Here is a 24,453-nt window from a genome sequence, read left to right as displayed (position 1 = left end):
TTGCTAAGGAATTAGGGTTCCAATTGGATTAAAGGGTTAGATCACCAAGGGATTGAGATTTAACTAATTATGTTTAGATGATAATTTGTCTAAGTTATTAAAATTAATGAACATTTTCAATCAATCCAAAGTTTAATGTGTTGATCATATGGTGTGTGTACCTTAGCTGCAATGTTTCTTTTATTGTTCTCTCAAAAATCCAAATTTTACCATTGCTTATTAAGTTGAAAATTATATTTTAAACTTTCTGTCTTTATTTTACCATCAATTCACAATTTTAAAAAAACAAACGAGTTTTCCAACTTAAGGGGACTGGTTATTGTGGTACTTGGTTTACAATCCCTGTGGAGACGATATTCTACTTACTCATTATATTACTTGTGCGATCGGTACACTTGCCGGTGAGCATCAGCTAGCCATATTGGAAATAGCACACATGATGAGTGTCCATATGTCCCTTATTGTCGTCATCAATCTGAAGGTCCCAGAAACCATATGGCAAAATGGTTCCAACACTCCCTTTTTTGCCTCTCAGATTCTCTCCCGCATTTGCCCCCACGGCAGCGCCGATGCCGAAAACCTCCAGCGCATCCTTCGCTTGCTCACAAGTTATGACATTTTTGCCGAGCACTTGAGTAGCATCGGCTAAAGGAAATACTTCCTCACTGACGTCGGCAAAACTCTCGTTGCCCATAACGAAGGTCTATCCTACGTGCCTTACATGCTCCAACACCATAAGGTTAATTTTAGTTTTTTTTTTACCAGAATATTTCAATTTTTTTTAAAAAAATAATAATGAAAATATGATCGGAGAATGTGTAAATAAATATGTAATTATATTTTTTATACATTATCCATGTGTTCAAAGATTAATTTGACTAATCTGATTTGAACACATAGGATTATGTGGGTGCCAAAATTCTCACTAGCAAGATTTTAAAATATTTGTATTTATAGGTACTCGAACTCGAGATCAATTGTTAAGTTAGAACAACTCATTATCAATTGATCCATGTACTTGGTAGTGTGATTATATTTTAACACAAGATGTTTTTATCCCTTGATACTTCCTTATATTATTTGGTTCTCTTCTCAAGTGGGGTATGTGTATGTTGGAGATATGAATATATAGGATGCATTGATGAAAGCTTGGTCGTTGGTGGAAGAGGTAGTGGAGGATCCATCGGTGGAGCCATTCGAGAAGGTGGAACATTACATGAAACAGGTAGATATATGTTGGAAATGGACAATCACACAAATCTTAAACGAAGAGAGAGAGAGAGAGAGAGAGAGAGAGAGAGAGAGAGAGAGAGAATAGACACGATGATTTACCCCGGTTCACAAATTCAAGCTACGTTTAACTTGTCTATGCTATATTCACCTCACTACCACTCGTTACAAGTCACTCGATTTATAAGGAGAATATAAATAGAATTCGAAAACCTTGACAACAGCTATTCATGGGCCTAAGCCCAAACTACTAAGAAAAAGAAAACTATAATAAATTAGAGGCCCACAATAGTACTTAGTCTCTACGGGCCCGAGGTCGTTGCCCCCGGATCCCCGCTCGCTCACCTGAGAGATGGACATCAATTGCCTTTCTGCTGACCCCGACAATATAACAACCCCCATTGTCAAATAATTGACAGTGAATTAACCAAGTGGTTAAGTGGAATTTAAACACGTATTTAAGGAAACGATAAACGGTAAATCATGTAAATGACATGATAAATGAGTTAAGAATACAGTCCATGTCAAAAGAGTCTAATAGGACCATAAAATAAGTATAAGGCATATGTTGCGACTTCGGCAAGTGCACCGGTCGTAAAAGTAATAAAGTGTACTGAGTACGAGATTGTTCCCACGAGGATTGATTTTCAATCAATAGTTCGCTAATAACAATTTAGTTTGACAACCAAGATTAAGATGAAGAGAAATGAAATTAAAAACAATTAATAACATGCAATCTAAAATTCAGAATTAAAAAGAACAATTGAAAAGATGATTGATTAAGAATTTAAAAACAAGCGTAGTTAGAATTTTGACTTCCCCTAATCTCCTCTATATGCTATGAAAACTGTAAGAATCTGCTCTTAATATAATGCCAATCAATTCTTTCTAAGTTAATTAGGGCTCAATTCCTTGTTACCCTAAATCTATGTGATCTTTAAAGAACTCTAGTTCCCAGATTATTCCCCAAGAAAACATGCATTAAGATCAAGAATTCAAAGATTGCACAATTACCCTATGTTTATCCCTAGATCACAAGGATTGCGATAAATTTACCAAGTCAGGGTTCATGCACCAACATTCCTATTGTCATACAATTCCCCAAAATCAATCTATAAAGAGCAAACTCATAAAAAGCATTAAAGAAAGATAAATTTATTCAAATTTAGAAAGAAAAGAATTCGGAGACAATTTAATTCAAAGCATACGATTCAATTGAGTTCCATCTACCCCGAACTACATAAAAGTCTAGCCTAGCATACTGAATTCAAAAGCAATAACAAAAAAAAGAGAACCCCAAGCCTCCATTGGTGTGATGTTGACTTGGTTCCTCAGTGCTCCAACGCTCCGCAACAGGATTCCTCCCTTAAGTCTCTGTGTAATTCTCTGGATTGGTGAATTGGTTTGACCCTATTTATAACCATTAAAACCATATCTTTTTAATTCTCCAACTAATCTCTACATGAATCTTATCAATTAATAAATCAAGATTTGATTTGTTTCCACTTTTATTCGAAATATTACAAATCTTATCAATTAGCAACTCAAATCAAATCTTGGGCTGATTGGGTTCGTATTTGGGCGCTCAAGCGCGCTACAGGGCGCTTGAGCGCGCTCTTGTGCATAAAATTTCCTGAAGTTGTCTGCCCATGCGCGCTCGAGCGGCCATTTGGGCGCTCGAGCGTGCTTCTGGGCGCTTGAGCGTCCTGAATTGCTCAATTTGGCTGATCTTCCTGCCTGGACGCGCTTGAGCGTCCATTTCTGCGCTTGAGCGTGCTTTTTTCACTCTTGACTTGTACTATTTTGGCTTTCTTTGGTTCATTTTGAGCTGCAACTCTTTGCCATAATTTTTTCATCACTTCTTAGCACCAATAAGTGTGGTTTTACCTTCAAAAAGCAAAGAAAATCAAAATGTTAGCTCAAATTCCCATCTTATGATTCATAGGTTGTAAAACCTTGAATTCCATGCAATCTACGGCATATTCCTCATATAATTTAGCCTAAAAACATGTTAAACCAAAGGTTTATCAGGGACGTAGATGTCATTATGTGAAAAGTCAGGATTACTTTGGTAATTGACCAAGGTTAAGTCAAAGGTTGATTTTGAAGATGTAATTAAATTCTATAGTTAATTCTATGGGTTCAAAGTGATTTTATTATGATGAAACCTGTAAGAACCCACCCTGTTAATTAAAGAAATTAATTGATTAATTATGTGAAATTAGGAAATAATTCCATAATTGACCCTAATAATTGTTATGAGACTTAAATAATTATAGTAATTGATTAATAATGCTGAAAGTCGCTTTTCGGACGAAAAGTGCAGATACCGGTTCTGCTACTCGGTATAAATGCGTACAGACGAAGTATCCCGGAAAATTATAAAAAGTGTGTATATGTCACTAGAATAATATGTAGGACTGTGATTTCAAGTTTCAAGTTAAAATAATGAGAACTGGTTCCAGAACTGATACTGGCTATGGAAAAGCGCATACCAGAAAGGTGCTGCGAAAAATAAAATAAAAATATGATAAATCTTAGAAAAATGAGTAGGATCAGATTCCAAAGTTTGGGATTAAAATGCTAAGCGTAGCAATTAGCGCTAATACAGTGCGATTAATCTTAATTCGGGTATAAATAGCCATGCCACAGATTTTTAGGTCAGATTTATCATTCTCTACTTGCCTCCTTTCTGAGTGTGTGCTCTCCATGGCTGGCCACCTCCATTTCCTTTATGAAATAGCCCAAGTTGTCACTTTTTTGCTTGGTTCTTCCATCTTTATCATGGTAAACACATAGTGGAGTGTTTTGTGAGTGAGGAGAGTGCATCATTTCTGAGTTTTGTCACTGCCTTGTGAGGTGTTGAGGGGCTGACCTTGTGGTTTGAGTGTGAGAGCCATTGTCATGGCATGGTGAGCTTCAAAGTGTGATCTTTGAAGAGAAAGAACCAACCTTTGTGTGCCAAATTCGTGGTTGTCCAAGTCAGAACCTTTGGGAGCTTCAAGTGAGCTCCAAGAGCCTTCATTTCCTGAGTTTGAAGCTTGGGTAAGTTGTTGAACCTTTGATCATGAGTTTTAAGGGTGAAAGGATGAGTCTTGGCATGTTTTATAGGTTAAACAAGTAGTCAACTGGTATATGAACCTAAATGAACTTAAAGATGCATGCTTTAATGTGTTGTAGTGTTAAAAATGGAACCTTGAAGGGATATCTTCGCGAAAATGCAAAACTGCATTCTGTCGCGAAATATCCAGATATTTTGATAGAAATATCCGGATATTGATATCCGGATATGGGTTTCTGGATATCCAGATAAGGATATCCGGATATTGGGTGTGGAAATATTCGGATATGTCCCCGAGAAATATCCAGATATTGATATCTAGATATGTCCCCGATGAATATCCGGATATTCTAGGTTTTCGATGAACAGTGGCTGCACTGTTCATACAGAATGATATTTATGGGTTTGTGGACCAACGGTGGGTTATGTTGAACCTCTATAATAATAAACTAAGTCAGAATCTAAGTGATTAAGGGCTTGTGGCTTTGTGAGGAGCCTAAAGACGTAAAACGTAAGAGAAAGGCATTTTCTTTTTTAGCATGCTTATAGAGTATGAATATTGATGTTATAATTGGTCTAAACAGATTGTGATCTTGCTGTTTGTGGACTTTGAGATTTGTGTGGACTCTTGGATTGGATAATTAGCTTAAGAGGTAAGCTTTCGTGTCCTCGGTTTAGCCATTGTTGGTTCCACCATGTCCCATGGGGGTATGGTTATATGCATGATGTTGTTTTCATGATATATTGGTTAGTGAAATGTTGTTGAGCTGTTATATGCAAGTGCCTTTATGATATGCATGTGGTGTTCCACCTATACGGTAAGCCTGAGTATGTGGTACATACAATAGGGTGAGGTTGTGGGTGAGGTGCAAGCGGTGTTCCTTGTACTAACTGTAGGTAATAGACGTATTCCTGCATTTCTCTGGCCAGTAGAATAGTTTTGACACACATGGCGTGAATATCTGTTGCACTGCATAGTTTTGGAACTTATACTGATAAATGCTTTTGAACTTATATTACACATGTAAGTGAGCTTGTGGTGGAAGATCCTTGAGGACCCCTTGTCTTACTGAGATTTCTTGTTTAGAGATCTCACCCCACGTTTGGGGCGCTTATTTCAGGATCAGGTAACTTGGGGGCTGATGCCTCTAGCGGCAGGAGGCCGGAGCTTAGTTGATGATATTACTGGTTTTATGATGTCATGGTTGGATGTTGGATATATCTACTAATGTTATGTTTTTAGCTTGCTTTCATTATGTTGCTGCTGTTGAGACTGATGTTGGGCTTGTGCCTTATTTGGGTGAGCATGGGGTTTGTCCATGCCACTTGGATTTCTGTTATGTTTAAGTTTAACTGAGTTCTATAAACTATCAGGGTTGTCCGGTCTCCGTGTTGTAGTTTCGTGACTAGAGACATATTTATGTTGTTTAGTTTAATAAGGTATTTCAGTTAGCTGTCTTTTGCAATTTACATACAGGCAATGTTTTTTTAAATGATTAAGTAAGCAAGTTGGTAATGATTAATGACATCATAATTGAAAAGAAAAAGATATTCCGCATTTTTAATTAAGCGCAGTGATAGTCCTCAAGAGTTGAGGCCCATTAAGTGTAAATTGTTCCACAAAACCCATGTTTTGGTTATAAATCACTCCCTCCAACCTTCTTCTTTTCATATAGAGCAACTGTTTTGAATAGTGGACCAGAGCAATGCCGAAAGTGGGAATTAAGGTAGACTTGGAGCAAATTTAACATTATCTTTTTCACATATAACTATTGGGTTAGTTTGCTTTGTTCAGGACACCTAAGGCCCATCAAAAGGAACCACAAAATGAAGAGAGAAGAAGGAGTGTTGCGCAGAAAGGAAAAAGAAGTCTGCTATAGTACAATAGCAGTCAAAGGAAGCAATGGGGAGCCGCCACGTCAGCTACAGCAGAGAAGGTGGAGGTGCTGCCTCTGCTACAGTACGAAAGCAAAGAAGCTGAGCAATGGGGAGCCGCCACGTTAGCTACAACATAGAAGGTGGAAGTGCTGCCCTGAATCCGATACTCCTACTCACAAAGGGAGCCAAAAGCAAGGGGGACCACTTCCATTTAAGGCCAAGCTGGCAAGAAGCAAAGCTACCATTGGAGAGGATTTAGACAAAGCGCAACCCTTTATGAAAGGAACAATGGAGATCAAATGAAGAACCCTATAAAAGGAACAAGCAATCCTCATAGAGAGGAGAATCAGCACCCATCCTAGGACCGGTTGTCTCTTTGTTTTCCTATTTCTTTGTAAAAATGCTCACTAGGAGCTAACTTCCTCTAAGTAGGTGAGGGTTCCATAGAAGTAATCCATTTTGTCTTAGGATAGCTTTGTAAGGAACACATATTTTATAAATGAATTTTGAGTTGCTCTTTGGTTTAATTTATTGATTTTGTGAAACCCTTTGGGCTGGCAACCTCATCCCGGGACCACTCGGTTGATGAAACACTGACAAAGGCGTGTGGAGCATTCTCAAAATCCTGGGGTAGTTTAGCCTGAAGAAATGAGGGATAAACACCTGAAATGGGGAGCACTGCCATGTGAATCCATGCTCTTTTGAGAAGGCAGCATGGTTTCCTTGCATATAACTCCAAGTACTATGGAGTAACGTGGAGAGTAAGGCCTTACCCTCTGCTTACCTATAGCAAAACAAGGGAATGAGCAAAATCCACTTGTAAAATATGCTACCAGGCAGGGTTAACCAAAGGGATGAAAACATGGAACCCGTAACACCTACTTGATCTTTTTCTTTCTGAAATTAATCTTAACTCAATTCCTATCACAACCTTTTCCTCACGATAACTGAACTGTGTTTTACTAGCTGATGATCTTACTTTCATTTCGTTGACTGCTCTTAAAGTTACTTCAATTGATGCCATTTTATTCGATGACCATGCTAAGGCATTCACTGCTCTCATCTGGTTCAGAATGGTTAACATTGTTTAACTAGCTGCTCAGAGATTGCTCTTTGTGAAGCTTAGCTGAGAATAGTGATTTCCTTTATTGCTCCATTTTACAAATTAAGTTTCCTTTAGCGCTTCTTACTTCACAACTGCTCCCTGAGGACGATAAATCTGGGGCTATAATACCCTATATTGCTTGACACGTACGCTTGCGTATAGTTGAAGAGGGTTGCTCTTAGTCAGAGTAGATTGCTCCTGTTGGCAATCCTGATTACTACTCTACACTCTTGCTCTCTGAAAGAAATATTCCCGAGCAACTCTCGGTTCGACCAAGCAATTGGCGCCGTTGCCGGGGATCATTTGGCAAGAAAGGGCGTTTTTAAGGAAACATTTTTGCTGTTTAATCGCAGTCTTTTTGTTTTAATAAACCTCCTCCATTTGTATGAGCACAGAACCTACAGAACTTGGACTGGAAATAGTACTTTTTGATCCAGAACCCGAGAGAACCTTCAGAAATAGAAGAAGAGTTCAAAGGTTGAAAAACAGTACAATGGAGGAGGTTGTAAACAATGATAACAATGGAAATCATAATCATGAGCCTGAACAAGGACCGAATGGAGGAAGAGGGCCATCATTGAATGATATGGCTGCTCCCTTCAGAAATGGTCCAGAACGAGGATATGTTCCCCCTCCTCTGAATATCCCGAACTTTGAAATAAAACCTGCAATGTTCCAAATGATTATGAACGCTGGTCAGTTCCATGGACTACCCATGGAAGACCCTCACAGTCATTTGGACAATTTCACTGAGATAGTTGACAATTTCAAAGTTCATGGTATTTCGGAAGAAAACATGCGGATGCGGCTTTTTCCATTTTCCTTAGCTGGAAAAGCCAAAGAATGGAGGAGAACATTGCCCCCAAACTCCATCACCAGTTGGGAGCAATTGGCGGAACAGTTTGTTACCCGATTTTTTTCCCAAGCAAAACAAGCCCAAGTGAGGGCTGATATAGCTTCTTTTCAAATGTATGATGGAGAAAGTCTGTATGAAGCGTGGGAACGCTTTAAAGAGTTGATACGAATCTGCCCGAATCATGGAGTTTCTGATTGGGGCATCATTCACACGTTTTATCATGGTTTAACCCCACCATTGAAAGCAACTGTTGATGCAGCCGCAGGGGGAGATCTTTTGGATTTTACTTATCCAGAAACCTACCAGTTGTTGGAAAAACTTTCAAAAAAACATATTTCATGGCCTTCCACACGACACAGTGCTCCTAAGAAAGCAGGAGTTCTTGAGCTAAGCTCAGCTGATGCTCTTTCTGCACAAATGGCTTCGCTCCAGAACACTATAAAAAACTGGAAGCCCATGGAACAGAAAAAAACAACTGAGCAACTTCTTTTGACTCAATCAAGTCAGAGTTGCCCCACTTGTGGAGGTCCTCATGAATATGAGGACTGTAACAATCTAGCTGCTGTGTGCTATGCAGGAGGGTATGACAACAACAACAGGAGCAATGACAACCATCAAGGGAACAATAACCGAGGCTGGAGGAATCAGAATAATGCTGGAGGTAGTGGAGGAAACTACCAGAACCGACCCCCGTATCCCAGGCAGAACCAACAAAACTGGGATAAGGGTGAAGGGAAGTCCCAATCCTTTGAGACTTCTGTCAAGGAGTACATGAATCAGAACAGCGCAGCCATGCGAAACCTAGAAACCCAAATTGGTCAGCTGGCTGGAGCACTCAAACAGAGGCAACCAGGGACACTCCCTAGTGATACAGAAAAGCCGTCTCAAGATAACCAGGAGCATTGTAATGCTATAAGCCTGCGAGCTGGAAAAACCTTACCACCCCCAGACTTAGTGGCACGACCTCGAAAGCGCGAACCAGCAAAACAGCCCATAGGAAAGGAAGTTGAAGAAGCCACTGACCCTTCACACCTTGAAGCTCAGACAGGACCAGAAGAGAAGGTCCAAAGCAATGAGTCTGCTGAAATCAAACCGGATGACGCAACACCTGTAGCAGAACTTGGAGCAACAAAAGTCAGTGAACCAGTTTCAGTTCCAACTTATGTTCCCCCATGCAAGAGAAGGAGTGAACCGATCGAGCCTCCTTTTCCACAGAGGTTGAAAAAGCAACACGAGGATAAACAGTTTAGCCAGTTTCTTGACTTGATGAAACAACTTCACATAAATATCCCTCTAGTAGAAGCTCTGGAGCAAATGCCTTCATATGCAAAATTCATGAAGGACATTTTGTCAAAAAGAAGAAAGATCGAAGAGTTTGAGACCGTAGCCCTCACTCAACAATCGTGCAAGTACCTGACTAAAATTCCTCCCAAACTAAAGGATCCTGGTATATTCACCATCCCGTGTACAGTTGGGAAGAACTATCTTGGTCGGGCACTTTGTGATCTGGGCTCAAGTGTAAATCTAATGCCAGCTTCCATCTTCAAGCAGCTTGACATAGGAGCAGCAAGACCAACCACAGTCACTCTTCAACTTGCAGACCGATCTATAGCCAAGCCAGAAGGAAAAATTGAGAATGTCCTTGTCCAAGTAGACAAGTTCATTCTACCAGCTGACTTCATCATCTTAGATTTTGAAGCAGATCAAGAAGTTCCAATAATTTTGGGCAGACCATTTCTGGCTACCGGTGATGCTATCATAAATGTCAGAAAGGGTGAACTTTCTATGAGTGTAAACGGAGAAGAAGTGAAGTTTAATGTCATGAAAGCAATAAGGTTTGATGAAGATAACACTGAGGAATGCTCTAGCATTTCGATCCTTGACTCGGTCATACGAGAAGAACAGCAGGAGCATTTGCAGCCAGAGATAGGCATTAAGGACTTTGAGGAGCTGGAAGAATACCTTGCATCCATCAGTTTCCACCAACCCCAGGGAAGGAAAGAAAGGGTCTTTGAATCCTTAAATCGATCAGAGCAAGAGCAAAGACCAAAATTGCCTTCAGTAGAGCAACCACCTACCTTGGAGTTAAAACCCTTACCTGAACACCTGAAATATACTTATTTGGGTAAAGACAACACTCTCCCTGTGATTATTTCTTCTTTGCTAACCCATGAACAGGAACTTCAACTCACACAAAAGCTCAAAGATTACAAAGGAGCAATCGGCTGGACCATGGCTGACATAAAAGGAATTAGCCCAACAATTTGCATGCACAAGATTTTGCTCCAAGACCCTGACAGCTCATCTGTGGAGAATCAAAGGAGGCTGAATCCCAATATGAAGGAGGTGGTAAGAAAAGAAATCATCAAATGGCTTGATGCAGGTATAATCTATCCCATCTCAGATAGTAAATGGGTTGCACCTGTACAGTGCGTTCCAAAAAAGGGTGGCATTACTGTAGTTGAAAATGACAAAGAAGAGTTAATAACCACCAAAAAAATAACTGGGTGGAGGATTTGTCAAGACTACAGGAAATTAAATAATGCTACCCGAAAGGATCATTTCCCCCTTCCTTTTATTGACCAAATGCTGGATCATCTAGCTGGGAAAGAATTCTTTTGTTTCTTAGATGGGTATTCGGGATACAACCAAATCCCGGTTGCTCCTGAAGACCAGCACAAAACCACTTTTACGTGCCCCTTTGGGACGTTTGCATTCAGAAGAATGCCTTTTGGGCTATGTAATGCCCCTGCAACTTTTCAGAGATGCATGTTTGCTTTGTTTACTGATTTGGTAGGAGAAGCAGTAGAAATTTTCATGGATGATTTTTCTGTCATTGGTTGCTCTTTTCCTACTTGCCTCAATAACCTTGAACAGGTATTGAAAAGATGTGTCAAGAGCAATTTGGTGCTGAATTGGGAAAAATGCCACTTCATGGTAAGAGAAGGCATTGTGCTAGGACACAAAATCTCAAGCAAGGGCCTCGAGGTGGACAAGGCTAAGGTGGAAGCAATTGAGAAGCTACCTCCCCTACCACCGTAAAAGGGATCAGAAGCTTCTTGGGACATGCTGGGTTCTACAGACGTTTCATTAAAGACTTCTCCAAAATCGCCAAACCACTTTGTGAACTTCTGGAGCAAGACAGGAAGTTCAATTTTGATGAAAAATGTTTGACAGCCTTCCTGGAGCTCAAGTTGAGGCTGGTGTCCGCACCCATCATTCAAAGCCCAGATTGGAGTCTTCCTTTTGAACTAATGTGTGACGCCAGCGACTTCGGCTTGGGAGTAGTTCTTGGGCAGCGAAAAGACAAAGTCTTCAGAACTGTTTACTACGCTAGTAGAACTCTTACTCCGGCACAAGCCAACTACACAGTGACGGAGAAGGAGATGCTGGCAGTTGTATTTGCATGTGACAAGTTTCGTTCATATCTAATATGTTCCAAAGTCACAGTCTTCACTGATCATTCAGCAATCAAGCAACTCTTTGCTAAGAAGGATGCAAAGCCAAGACTAATTAGATGGGTACTATTGCTCCAAGAATTTGACCTTGAGATCAAGGACCGGAGAGGAAGTGATAACAAGGTGGCTGACCACCTATCTCGATTAGAGAGAGCAAGCCCACAAGAAGGAGATCATATCAAGGAGACATTCCCTGATGAGCAGCTTCTAATGATCGCTGAAAAACAAGCTCCTTGGTTTGCAGATATTGCAAACTACCTGGCTGCCGGAATCGAGCCATACCACTTGAATCACCAAGGGAGAAAGAGGTTCCATCATGAAGCTAAGCAGTATTTCTGGGACGACCCTTTGCTCTACAAAAGGTGTTCTGACCAATTACTTCGAAGGTGTATCCCTGAAGGAGAACAACAGAAAATACTGGAGCAATGCCACAATTCCCCTTATGGAGGACACTTTGCTGGAGCAAGAACAGCAGCTAAAGTGCTGCAGTCAGGTTTATACTGGCCCTCCTTGTTTAAAGATGCTAATGTTTTTGTTAAAAAATGTGACAGGTGCCAGAGAACAGGGAACATTACAAGAAAGCATGAAATGCCCCTTGTTCCAATAATGGAGGTTGAATTGTTCGATGTATGGGCATTGATTTCATGGGGCCTTTCCCACCTTCCTTTGGAAACAAGTATATACTTGTTGCAGTTGACTATGTGTCGAAATGGGTAGAAGCTGTTGCTACCCCCACTAATGATGCCAGGAAAGTGCTGAAGTTCATCAAAAAGAATATTTTCACTCGATTTGGAACCCTTAGAGCAATTATCAGCGACGGGGGTACACACTTCATGAACAAACAATTCCAATTGCTCCTGAAGAAATATGGAGTGCAGCATAAAATTGTCACCCCTTACCACCCACAGACCAGCGGGCAGGTAAAGGTGTCCAACAGGGAGATAAAAAAAATCCTGGAAAAGGTCGTAAACCCAGATAGAAAAGATTGGTCCAACAAATTGGATGATTCCCTATGGGCGTATCGAACAGCTTATCGAACGCCCATTAGCTGCTCCCCCTATAAGTTGGTGTTTTGAAAAGCGTGTCACTTGCCTCTGGAACTTCAACACAAAGCATTCTGGGCTATCACATTGCTAAACATGGATTCCAGAATGGCTGGGGAAAAGAGGTTGCTCCAGTTGGTTGAACTGGAAGAATTCCGGAGCAAGGCATATGAAAACGCCAACCTCTACAAGGAGCAGATGAAAAAGTGGCACGATAAAAAGCTTATCAAGAGAGAGTTAGAAGTTGGAGACAAAGTGCTGCTGTATCGATCCAGATTGAAACTGTTTCCTGGAAAGTTGAAATCAAGATGGGAGGGACCTTATGCAATCACTGAAGCACTTCCCAATGGAGCATTTACCATTGCTCATGAAACATCTGGAGCAACGCTCAGGGTAAATGGACACAGACTCAAGAAGTATAATAGAGGGATCAAGGAGCATGAGAAACTAACTTCTCATCTCGATGACCCAGCTGAAGTCTGACCCAAGGAGCAACAAGTCGAGCTAAGACTATAAACGAAGCGCTACTGGGAGACAACCCAGATTTATTTCCACGTCGTTCTTTTTATTATTGTCTTTGTTTGAGAAAATTAATGTGCTAACCATTGCCGGAAGCTAGTTTTGGGGTTGCTCTTGAGTAACCTGATCCCAAAAGCAAGGAGCAACCAACACTTAGAATTTGATCCTTCAATGTGAAACCAAGTTCTAATTGGGCTGATCCACTTGCTCCTTTTAACCCAAAGGCCTGCAATGGGTCGCATGCGAAAAAAGAGAGAGAAAACCGAGTGGCGGAAGCAACGGAAGGATAATAGCTCCACGTCGTGCTGTCACATCCCTCCAATCAAGCGAGAGTAGCAGTTTCAAAAAGAAGAAACCGTCAGAGCAGAGGACAGTTGCTTTCCCCTAGGCATTTATGTGCAGCAGACGCTCTTCCTCCCCAGTTGCATACGGGGTGTTATATTGGTCTAGAGCTCGGAACCCTTCAGGTTGCTCCATATAAATTTATTTTTCTAAATCACCGTGAAGAAATGTCGTCTTCACGTCCATTTGTTCTACCTCGAGGTCCATTGAAGCTGCCATAGCTAACACGGTTCGGACCGAGGTCATTTTCACCAAAGGAGAAAAAATCTCCTCAAAATCTACTCCTTTCTTCTGATTGCAGCCTTTCACTACAATCCGGGCTTTGTATCTCGGCTTCTGTCCGTTCTCTTCATTCTTAATCTTGTAGACCCACTTATTTTTCAGAGCTCGTCTTCCTTTTGGCAACTCGGTCAGCTCATAAGTCTGATTCTCGTGTAGAGACTTCATCTCGTCTTGCATTGCCTTTTTCCAATCTTCTTTCTCTGAGCTCGTCACAACCTCATCATAACTCTGAGGCTCACCGTCTTCAGCAACCACAGTGTATTCATCAGATGGGTATCTTTTAGAGGGTCTTCTTTCTCGAGTTTGATATCTCGGCTGTTCTTCAGCTTGAGAACCCGGTTCATCATTCTCATCCTGAATCTCATCATCAACTCGGACCTCAGTGTCTTGGTCATCATCAGCTTGTTGCTGATCATCATTTTCTTCATTTTCTTGATTTTCTCCCCCTGCTTCAGCTCGGACAAGAGGGATGGGTTCTTCACGTCTGACAATAACCCAGACTTTAGGCTTCGAGATGTCATGAATGTTCTCATCTTCATGAAAGATCACATCTCGGCTTCTCACTATCTTCTTATTAATTGGATCCCAAAGTCGGAACCCGAACTCACATCTCGGCGAACCAAGATAAATGCATTCTTTAGTCTTCGCATCGAGTTTTTCCCTCGGCATCCAAACACTTTCAATTGATTGTAGGCCGCTTTCCGACCTGTCCAGACTTCTTCTGGAATTTCTCCTTCAAGTGGCCGTGATGGTGAGAGGTTGATCAAGTCAACAGCAGTTTTGACGGCTTTTCCCCAGAATGATTTCGGTAACCCGACATTGGATAACATGCTTCGTACCTTCTCTTCAATAGTTCTGTTCATCCTCTCAGCCAGTCCATTCAACTGTGGAGTCTTAGGGGGCGTCTTCTCAAGTCTAATCCCGGTCGCACTGCAGTATGCATCAAAAAGGCCGCAATACTCACCACCATTATCAGATCGAAGCACCTTCAATTTCTTGCCAGTCTCCCTTTCAACCATAGAATGGAATTCTTTAAAGGATTGGAGTACCTGGTCTTTAGACTTCAACAAATATACCCACACTTTGCGGGAATGGTCATCAATGAATGAAACAAAGTACTGAGCTCCTCCAAGGGGTCTTTCCGACATGGAGCAGACATCAGTATGGACGTGGTCAAGAATATACCTGTGTCGTCTTGGTTGATCCGGTCTCACAAAAGAAACTCGGTGCTGCTTTCTAGCTAGGCAGTGCGTGCAACTCTCCAACGCTTGGCTTTTCAACCCGGTCAGTAATCCTTTTTTGTTCAGGATCTGTAGCCCTTTCTCGCTCATGTGGCCGAGGCGCTTGTGCCATAGCTCCAAGCTAGGTTCATCTCGAACAGAATTGGCTTCTCCGCCATTGATCTTTCCTTGCATCACGTACAAGGAGCCTTCCTTCTTACCTCGGGCCACAGCCAAGTTTCCCTTGGCCAACTTCCATCTAACACTACCGAAGTAGTTCACTAACCCGGCATCGTCAAGTTTGCCTACCGAGATTAGGTTCAAACGCATGTCAGGTGCATGCCTCACATCCTTCAACACAAGTCAGCATCCGACATCTGTGGTCAGGGTTACATCACTGACACCAACAATCTTACTGGTCACTTGATTTCCCATCTTCACGACTCCAAAATCACCACCTCAGTAAGAGGAGAAAAAACCTTTGTGTGGAGTAACGTGGAAGGAGGCACCGGAGTCAACAATCCAGGTGCAGTCATCATATGCAACATTCAAATAATTATCCTCACCTAGGAGGAATATCTCGACATCCGGGTTGGCAGCCACCGCAGTGGTGCTCTTGTCTTCCCTCTTCTTGGGAATAATCTGATCCGGCTTCACTGAGCCGTTCTTCTCGTCATTCTGCAGGGTTCAACAGTCTGGCTTCTTATGACCTGTCTTTCCACAGTAAAAGCACTTCAACTCATATCTCGGCTCTGACCGACCTCTGGACTTTTCTCGTCTGTCACGACCTCTACCCCGTCTCTTGCTTCTACCCCGGGAGTCAGATTTTCCTCTGTTCTCAGCAACGTTGGCCTTAGACGTGCTCGAAATACCTCGTTCTCTTCTCCTGGCTTCTTCGCCCATGAGGCTGTCTGTCACAACATCCATCTTCAATTTTCCATCTGGAGTTGAATTATTCAAGGTCACCACCAGAGTATCCCAGCTTTCTGGCAGCGAGCTCAACAGCAGCAAAGCCTGCATCTCGTCATCAATTTTCATCTCAGCCTTTGACAGCTGATTCACAATACCTTTGTAGGTATTGAGGTGTTCTATCATGCTCATGCAATCCTTGTATTCCAGCTTCACAAGTCGGCGAACCAGGTGTGCTTTGTTCCTAGGAGTCTTCTTCTGAATCATGAACTCCAACTTCGTCCACAACTCATACGCATTCGTGAACTCGGACACGTGCTCAAAGAGGCTCTTGTCAATATATTTTCTGATCGTAGCTACCGCCTTACGACTCTGAATCTCCCACTCCTTATCGGTTTTGTCTGCCGGTCTCTCATCAAAGATAATGGGCTCATGTAGATCTTTGCAGTAGAGATGATCTTCCATCATCGGTCTCCAATATGTGAAATTGTCTGCGGTCAGCTTGAACATTCTCCATCATTGGTTATGCCACTGGTCTCTATCTCGTCTCCCTCAGAACCCGTCGAACTCGGGCTCTGATACCACTATTGGGAAAAACTCGGTTCCCTCAAGCTCGACTCAGGGGCCTTTTGTGCGGAAGTCAATCAACAAGATCCTGATCTCGAATCTCGGCAATACCTCGGCCTGAATTTCACCAGGTTGGGCAGCGCAGCGGAAAAATCAAAACAAAAATGGGAGAGACAGAAGGAGAGAGAGAGAGAACACAAGCAATTTTAACGTGGAAAAACCTTCTCCAATGAAGAAGTAAAAACCCACGAGAGCTAGTCCAGATCAAAAATCCATTATGAAAATAATGGTTACAAATAATCAGAATACACCAATGTGGTGGTTAACTCAACCTCTCCAACAATGGTGATAATCAAACTACCCTAGAAATGTTTCACTCAAACTCTCTCTAGAGATCTCTCAAATGCAAAGCATAAAGCTTTGCTCTCAAATTTCAAACAATTTTTCTCTTAAATATCAAATCTCTCTCATCTGACCTCTTAATCTAACCTCCACCAACAACTAATAAATATATAGAGGATGTGGAATTTAAGGTTAGAGTTTTTTTTAGGAAACTCCTCAATGGGCTTGGGCTTAACATTGAAGGAGGAAGCCCAACAAATCGAACCGGTTTTAAAAGGTGACTTTGTTCTTGAGCCAATTTGTTCTTAAATCGATTTGAAAAATATGGTGCAGAGTTTTGGTTCATTTAGATTTTTACCATATTGGTAAAGTGTTTTGTTTTTTGAACCAAATTAATTTTAGAAAAACAGTTCAGTTTTTAAACCAATTCGAATAAAGTGATTCAGTTCTTGAGTCTGTTGAAAAAAATATAATTCTTTTACTGCGATTTGGATCAGTTTTACAATTTACAATTAAGTTCAGTTGATTTGAATTTTTACACACCACCCCAAGGCAACGAGGCCAACTTTTCCCTACGGGCAGCAATAACCTCAGCTACATTTACTCTTAACAAAAGTAGTTCAATATTTTTTTTTTCCACAAGGCAATGTTGCTACTCACGGCAAGTGCACCGATCGTACAAGTAATATACTGATTAAGTAAGAGATCGTTCCCACGAGGATTACGGTTCAAGCACTAATTCACTATCGCAAACTTAGTTGGACAATCGAAAGTGTATTTGGAAACAGGATTTGAATTGCAAAATTAAAATATTAAATATTAAGCTAATTACTTGCAAGAATTAAAGACAAGAAATTAAAGATGTGAATTAACTAATAAAATAAAAACGTAGCTAGGGGTTCGATTTCATTTAATCTCCTTATTTCGTTTGAATTCCTTCTTAATGTTAATTGTCCTTAGTATCAATCTAATCAATTCTTTCGCATGTTGTTAGAGCTCAATCCCTTGTTACTCTAAAACCTTTACAATATTGGAAGAACCCTAGTTCCCCGGTTATTCCCCAAGCATGCAAGCATTAAATTCAAGAATCTTAAAGATTACGCAAACCCTATGTCTATCCCTAGAATCATAACGCTTACGATGAAGTTATCAGATATGGATCACACACCAACATTCCTATTGCCATGCATTCACCGATGATCATTATATAAGATTCAAGCCTATATAAAGCATTAAAAACAGATAACTTCATTCATGATATAAAGGAAAATTAACACAGCGAATTGTTCAAAACATAATAAATTGACTAAAATCCATCTAACCCTAACTACTTAAAGAACTAGCCGGACATAGCAAAATCAAGAACAAAAGAAAATAGAAAAGCTCCCCCAAACTCTATAAGTGATTGGTGAATCTTCAATATCTCCAGTGAACACTTGACATTGATCCGTCTTCGCCGCTCACGAACATGAATCTGATGTTTCTCCGCGTTCCCTCCGCCTCCAAGCACCCAAGAGTTGTTTAGCAATGTAAAAGTTATGTATTTCTGGTCCCCAATGGTGTTTAAATAGGTCAAGAGTTCGTATCATGATGAAACACCTTGAATGGGCCTAAGTTGGATCTGACTGGGCGCTTAAGCTTGTTATAGCGCGCTTAAGCGCCCTAGGACGGTGATTTTAGATTCGCGTTGCGCGCTTAAGCGCGATGGAGGGCGCTTAAGCGCGCTCCTCGCGACAAAACTTTCTTCTTGTGGCGCGCTTAAGCCCTGATTTGGGGGCTTAAGCGCCCATAGGCCGAGACTTTTTTGGGTATCTTGGAGGCTTAAGCTTCCTTATTGGGGCTTAAGCTTCCATTGGCAGAGGCTATTTGCTTGTTTAGGAAGCTTAAGCTTCATGATGGAGGCTTAAGCTTCTTCTCTAACAACTTGATAAGATCTCAAATCTATCTTGTTTTTTATCTTCCTCTATCATCTCTTGATCTCATCTTTTCTAGTTGTGATCTCTATCTATCCAATCTTCATCTTTGACTCCTTTTGTCAACAAATCCCTAAAAAATAGCAAAGATGATTCAATTAAATAAAAATTCAGATAATGTTCATGATTATTATATTAAACCCTAGTTTTTGACTTATTTAACTTGATATTTTATATTAATTTAGTCTATAAAATAAGATAAACTAAAGGTTTATCAAACAATTCCCAGATTTGAACATTGTTGTCCTCAGCAATTAATTAGAATAAAACTATGGGAAAGTTTGGAGACGGCTAGTCATGCTTAATGAATAACAGACAGAAAACTGATCAATAATGAGATATCAAAGTATTCAGATTTATTAAAAATCAATGACACATCAATTTCAAGCAAACAGTCATAATTCACCAGTCATAAAATCATAACATGTGTTCTCAAAAGAAAGAGTAGTACCATTTAATTTCCACAACACCCTCTCATTGGATTTTTATTTATTCACTCATACTCAGTGTTTAAGGGTATGTGTTTCACTCTTACTTCACTGCATTAACACTACCATAGGCTTGTTTATATTCTCACTCTCCACAGTGTAATTGGTATACAAGGTTAATCAAGAGGTCTTTGATAAGGTTGTAACGTGGCTTAGGTAAAAGGAAAGGAATTATCTGGGTAAGTGGCTTGAGATTACTGATCAAAATTCAATTTTAAAGATGAACTTTAATATGACTTTTCAACATTTCTCTTATTTTTCTCCTCTTTTCTTCTTCCACTTATTCATAAACTAGGAACCTTTTATTTCTTTTCTTTTTTTCCTTTTGTTTTTCTTTTTCTGTTTTTGTACAGATACACATTTCAACCTTTTTCTTTGCTTTTCTTTTCCACCACTTTTTGGCTTTTCCTCTTTTCACCTTTTCTTCCACACACTAGAGTTTGAATTTCTTTCTTTTTGTTTCAATCATATCTAGTCCCTTATTTAAAAATGAAAATTAATCAGTTTAGGTGAGGATGTGTATGGAATGGCTATTCATAATGTACTGTCAATGAACAAACAGGCCTCGGCTCAAAAGGGCTTAATCTAAGAATAAACCTTCAGGGTGGCTATTTGGCTATCTAGCTTTTAAAAAGAACTGCCTCTATCATTTCAACAATTGTATACTACAGACCATTTCAAAGAGAAACAAAACAAGTTCTAGAGTGATTCAACAGTAAAGTTCACACCACAAAAAAAAATTCTGTTTAGGCTCAAAAGCTTACGCCTAAGGATGTGAGACTTATTTTTCCACTCTCTCTTTGATTACTCTAGTTATTCTTCTCTTATTCCAGTGAACTATGAAGCATGCTTGACTGACGCTCATTTATGTACGAAAATAAAATTTATTTACATCATTATACTCTTGATATCAACTATCAACCAATTTCATGTAATTATTCATTATGCATCCATATCAAGCACAATGGAAAATCTCTTAAGATCCACTAATTATTTATTGACTAAGATGGAAGGGGTCTTAAAAATAATTTAAAAAAAAACTTAAATATTAAACTAACTAATATATATGAAGACCTTAAAATAAACTAATACTAAATCAAAATAATATATTTAAAATCATATAATATGAAAATAATATTGAGAAACTCCCCTGAAAAACTGCATTTGTAATTTGGATATTTCTGTGTACTCCGTGTAATCAAGAGTTTCTTCTTCCGACCATGTGAAGTTTATGGTCTGATGAATTGCATGGTACCCATCCCCAGATTTAAATCTTGCTGTCCTCAGCAATAAACTTAAATCTAAAAGAATCCTAAGCAAGAAATCAGAAAAATTTGATATTGTACTCTGCACACATGTCACAGATAAAGAAACTACGTCAGCATGTCATATCCAAAAAAAAAATCATAGTCACGTCAAGATCAGTCTCAATATACATCTCATATCAACATGAACTAAAATCAACAAAAGAAAAAAAATCTAAACATTGAGACAATGGTCAATCCTCATCAATTTCAGTAGTGGGTGCAATATCATTTCTATCAGCATCCTGTGTAGTGTCTGCAACCATATCAGCATTAGTATTCGAGTATCCAACATGTTTGCAAAGTTAGTGCAATTTCCACATAACAATTCCCAGATTTATATTCAGATGCATCTGAAAATAATAATGAGTATATGGAACTGAAATACTTTAACAATATGCATAATGTCAAAGATGAGCGCGCTTAAGCGCAGTGATTCGCGCTTAAGCGCGCTGAGGCAGTGAGAAATGGGATAAAATTTTATTTAGCGCGCTTAAGCGCGATTCAGAGAGCTTAAGCGCGCTAGGGCCAAAAGAAATTTCACTTTTTGGGGGGCTTAAGTCTCCTTTAAGGGCTTAAGCTCTCAATACTTAGAAAATTTTCTCCATATTTTCCTATTACTTGCATTCATCTCTACTGTGTATTCTTCCACCTCAATAATTCTGCTCAATATCATACACAAAACATATAAATGAATAAGAGTTGCGTACCTGTGTATGCTTTAATCCCACTTACACCTGAAAGTCCATCTCAACAGAATTTGATCATTAACCTCAATGTTTTTATTTTTTTTGATTTTTATGATATGACTAAAATAAACTATGCTAAGAATAATTAAAATAAGCTAAACTAAATTTAAAATACTATACTAAAATGTTGGAAAATAAAAAATATAGTTGGGTTGCCTCCCACAAGCGCTTGTTTTACGTCACGAGCCTGACGTACCTCTTTTATGTTCATGGTGGTTCAAAGCATGGGCTTGGTGATGACCAAGCTCTATCATTCAGAAATGGTGTCCTCCCATAGTACTCTTGTGCATATGAGTGAGATGAAGTAGGCTCAATAGCTTTGAATTTGGTGTTTACGTGCTTTCCCTTGCTCCTGAGCTTCTCCATTTTAACCTTTGGCTTACTTTCTTGAGAAGAATTCTCTTTGTGCTCTTCTTCTCCTTTCTTTTCACTAATATAGTAGACTTGATCTTCCGGTTGAATTATAGGTGAGGGACTTCTTTATCAAAGAACTTGAAAATTGCTTGCTCCCCGTCTACCCGTAAGATCAACTCGCCTTTCGGTACATCAATCAGCGCTCCTGAGGTTGCCAAGAAAGGTCTTCCGAAGATCATAGGAATAGTAGAATTTTCCTCTATATCAAGGATGACAAAATCAACAGGAATGATGAATTTGTCAACCTTTACCAGTATGTCCTCAATAATGCCATAAGCTTGCTTTGTAGAGCGGTCAGCCAGTTGAACTATTGTCTTGGTTGGCCTTACTTCAGTAATCCCCAGTTTCTTCATCATAAATAGTGGCATCACGTTGATGCTGGCACCGAGATCACATAGAACATTTTTCACTTCCATATTGCCTATGTTGCATGGAATGCTGAATCTTCCTGGATCTTTAAGCTTTGGAGGCAACTTTTTCTGGGTAATGGCACTGCATTCCTCTGTCAGAGTCACCGTCTCACATTCTTGTAGCTTACGCTTTCGTGATAAAAGATCTTTCATGAACTTTGCGTAATTGGGCATGTTCTCCAAGGCTTCAGTAAACGGGATATTGATTTGCAGCTTCTTGAAAATGTCAAGGAACTTGGAATACTGCTGCTTTTTGATTTCCTCTCTGAACCTCTGCGGATATGGAATCTTTGCATAAGGTGAGAGCTCCAATGACTTTTCTTGCCTTTCTTGAGCTTTCTTTTTCTCCCATTTGAACTCTTTCTTTTCAGGTACAGTTTTCTCTGCAGCAGATTCTTTATCAACTTCCTTTTCTTTTTCCTTTTCAATTGCAAGTTCATAATCTTTCTTTTTCTCAACTGAAGGCTTTACCACAGGTTCAATGGCTGTCTCACTCATAGTAGTAATCGCATTGCAGTGTTCCCTACTTGGATTTAGAATAGTGTTACCTGGAAAAGTTCCTTGAACTCTTTCAGTGAACTGCTTTGATAGCTGGCCAATCTGAGTTTCAAGATTCCGGATAGAAGCTTCTTGATTCCGGAATGAGGCCCTTGTTTCTTGCATAAAGGCTGAAGTGTCTTCTCTGAAAGCATTGGAACTCTGAATGTAATCTGACATGGTCTTAGATAGTTGTGCAAAGGCCTTCTCCCACTCTGATTGTTGTGGAGGTTGCTGTGGTACTGGCATAGGAGGATTCAACTGATGATTCGAACTATAACTGAATCCTGGGTGTTGATTTTGATTTTTATTTCTCCACCCTTGATTCTGGTTATTGCCGTATTGGTTCCTCCCTGGATTATATGGAACTTTCTGATCATGCCAAATTCCATTAACATCTGCAGTTTCGGGTGCCTTGCAGTCATCAGTAGCATGAGCACCTGCACAAATATCACAAACAATAGAAGAAGTATTAACAAAAGCTACTGGAGTATTAACAGAAGAAACTTGAAAATCAGAAAATTGCTTTGTGAGAGCATCTAGTTGTTGTTGCTGTTTCTTATTTGACTGTAGAATCTGATCATTCTGGGCCAGGATGGCATCATAGCCATCAAGCTTCATAATCCCCGCTCTTCTCTGTGGTACGGGAGCATTATCATACTCCTAAGAGGCTAAAGACTCTAATAATTCCAAGGCTTCCTCTGGAGTTTTTGTTTTCAAGGACCCTCCTGATGCAGCATTCACCAATGTTCTTGTGTTGGGCTTCATCCCTTGGAAGAAAGTTCTCGCTTGTTCCCAGGCTTCAATGCCATGTTGGGGACACTTCCTAAGTAGTCCCTTGAAACTTTTCCATGCTTCATATAGAGATTCACTTTCTTTTTGTTCAAAAGAAGTGATATCCGCCTTGAGCTTTGCCATTTTCGAAGATGAGAAAAATTTGTCCAAAAATTTGGTTGCCAAGTCGTCCCAGTGGGTGATGCTTCCTTGAGGTAACGATTGCAACCATCCTCTTGCTTCGTCTTTAAGTGAACATGGGAACAATCTGAGCAAAATAGCATCCCGAGACACCCCATTCATCTTCAAGGTATCACAATATAGCAAGAAGTTTTCCAGATGGATGTAAGGGTCTTCCGTGCTTCCTCCGGCAAATTGGTCTTTCTGAATTAATTGTAAAAGTGCCGGCTTGAGTTCAAAGTTGTTAGCATCCACGTTTGGTCTAACAATACTCGCCGTCTGTGGAACTCGAGCAGGAGTCATGTAATCTCCCAACGTTCTCGGAGGTGGTGGAGGTGCATTGTTGTCTCCCATTGCTTCTTCTCTTGGTTCTGTTGAGCTTGAAGCTTCTTTCTCTTGCTGTCTTCTTTCTTTAGCAAGTTTTCTGTTTCTTTTTGCTGTTTTCTCTATCTCCGGGTCGAATTGCAAGGAATCGGTGTCAACGGTACCTCGCATAAACCAGAAAAATAGATTATATAAAATAAGAAAATAAAACTGAATTTAAATAACAGAAAATTAAATAACAGAAAATAAGGTCCAATCTAAAGAATTAATAGCTACTATTAATGTTGAAATAGTAATCCCCGGCAACGGCGCCAAAAACTTGTTGCTACTCACGGCAAGTGCACCGATCGTACAAGTAATATATGATTAAGTAAGAGATCGTTCCCACGAGGATTACGGTTCAAGCACTAATTCACTATCGCAAACTTAGTTGGACAATCGAAAGTGTATTTGGAAACAGGATTTGAATTGCAAAATTAAAATATTAA

At 40.0% G+C, this 24,453-nt stretch overlaps 1 protein-coding gene and 2 non-coding genes across 3 annotated transcripts; 1 reads left to right on the top strand and 2 right to left on the bottom strand.

Moving 5' to 3' along the window:
* Nucleotides 1-8,213: 8,213 nt before the first annotated feature.
* On the bottom strand, nt 8,214-8,318 carry LOC133311679 (small nucleolar RNA R71). The gene has a single exon (XR_009751579.1). It is a non-coding gene; the product is annotated as a small nucleolar RNA R71 (small nucleolar RNA).
* Nucleotides 8,319-20,771: 12,453 nt separating this feature from the next.
* Nucleotides 20,772-23,127, bottom strand: LOC133311677 (uncharacterized; the record flags this gene model as incomplete). The annotated part of the gene is made up of 3 exons (XM_061512752.1): nt 20,772-20,833; nt 21,199-21,239; nt 21,819-23,127. Coding segments are annotated over 3 exons (1,412 nt in total), but the record flags the coding sequence as incomplete, so codon positions are not given.
* A 365-nt stretch (nt 23,128-23,492) lies between these two features.
* LOC133311678 (small nucleolar RNA R71) lies at nt 23,493-23,599 on the top strand. Its single transcript, XR_009751578.1, has one exon. It is a non-coding gene; the product is annotated as a small nucleolar RNA R71 (small nucleolar RNA).
* Nucleotides 23,600-24,453: the final 854 nt, after the last annotated feature.

The sequence above is a fragment of the Gastrolobium bilobum genome, unplaced genomic scaffold (assembly GCF_033153095.1).
Source record: "Gastrolobium bilobum isolate Gb01-03AN ecotype WA unplaced genomic scaffold, APGP_CSIRO_Gbil_v1 utg66687, whole genome shotgun sequence".
NCBI lineage: Eukaryota > Viridiplantae > Streptophyta > Magnoliopsida > Fabales > Fabaceae > Gastrolobium > Gastrolobium bilobum.
This window is presented reverse-complemented; position numbering and strand designations above follow the sequence as displayed.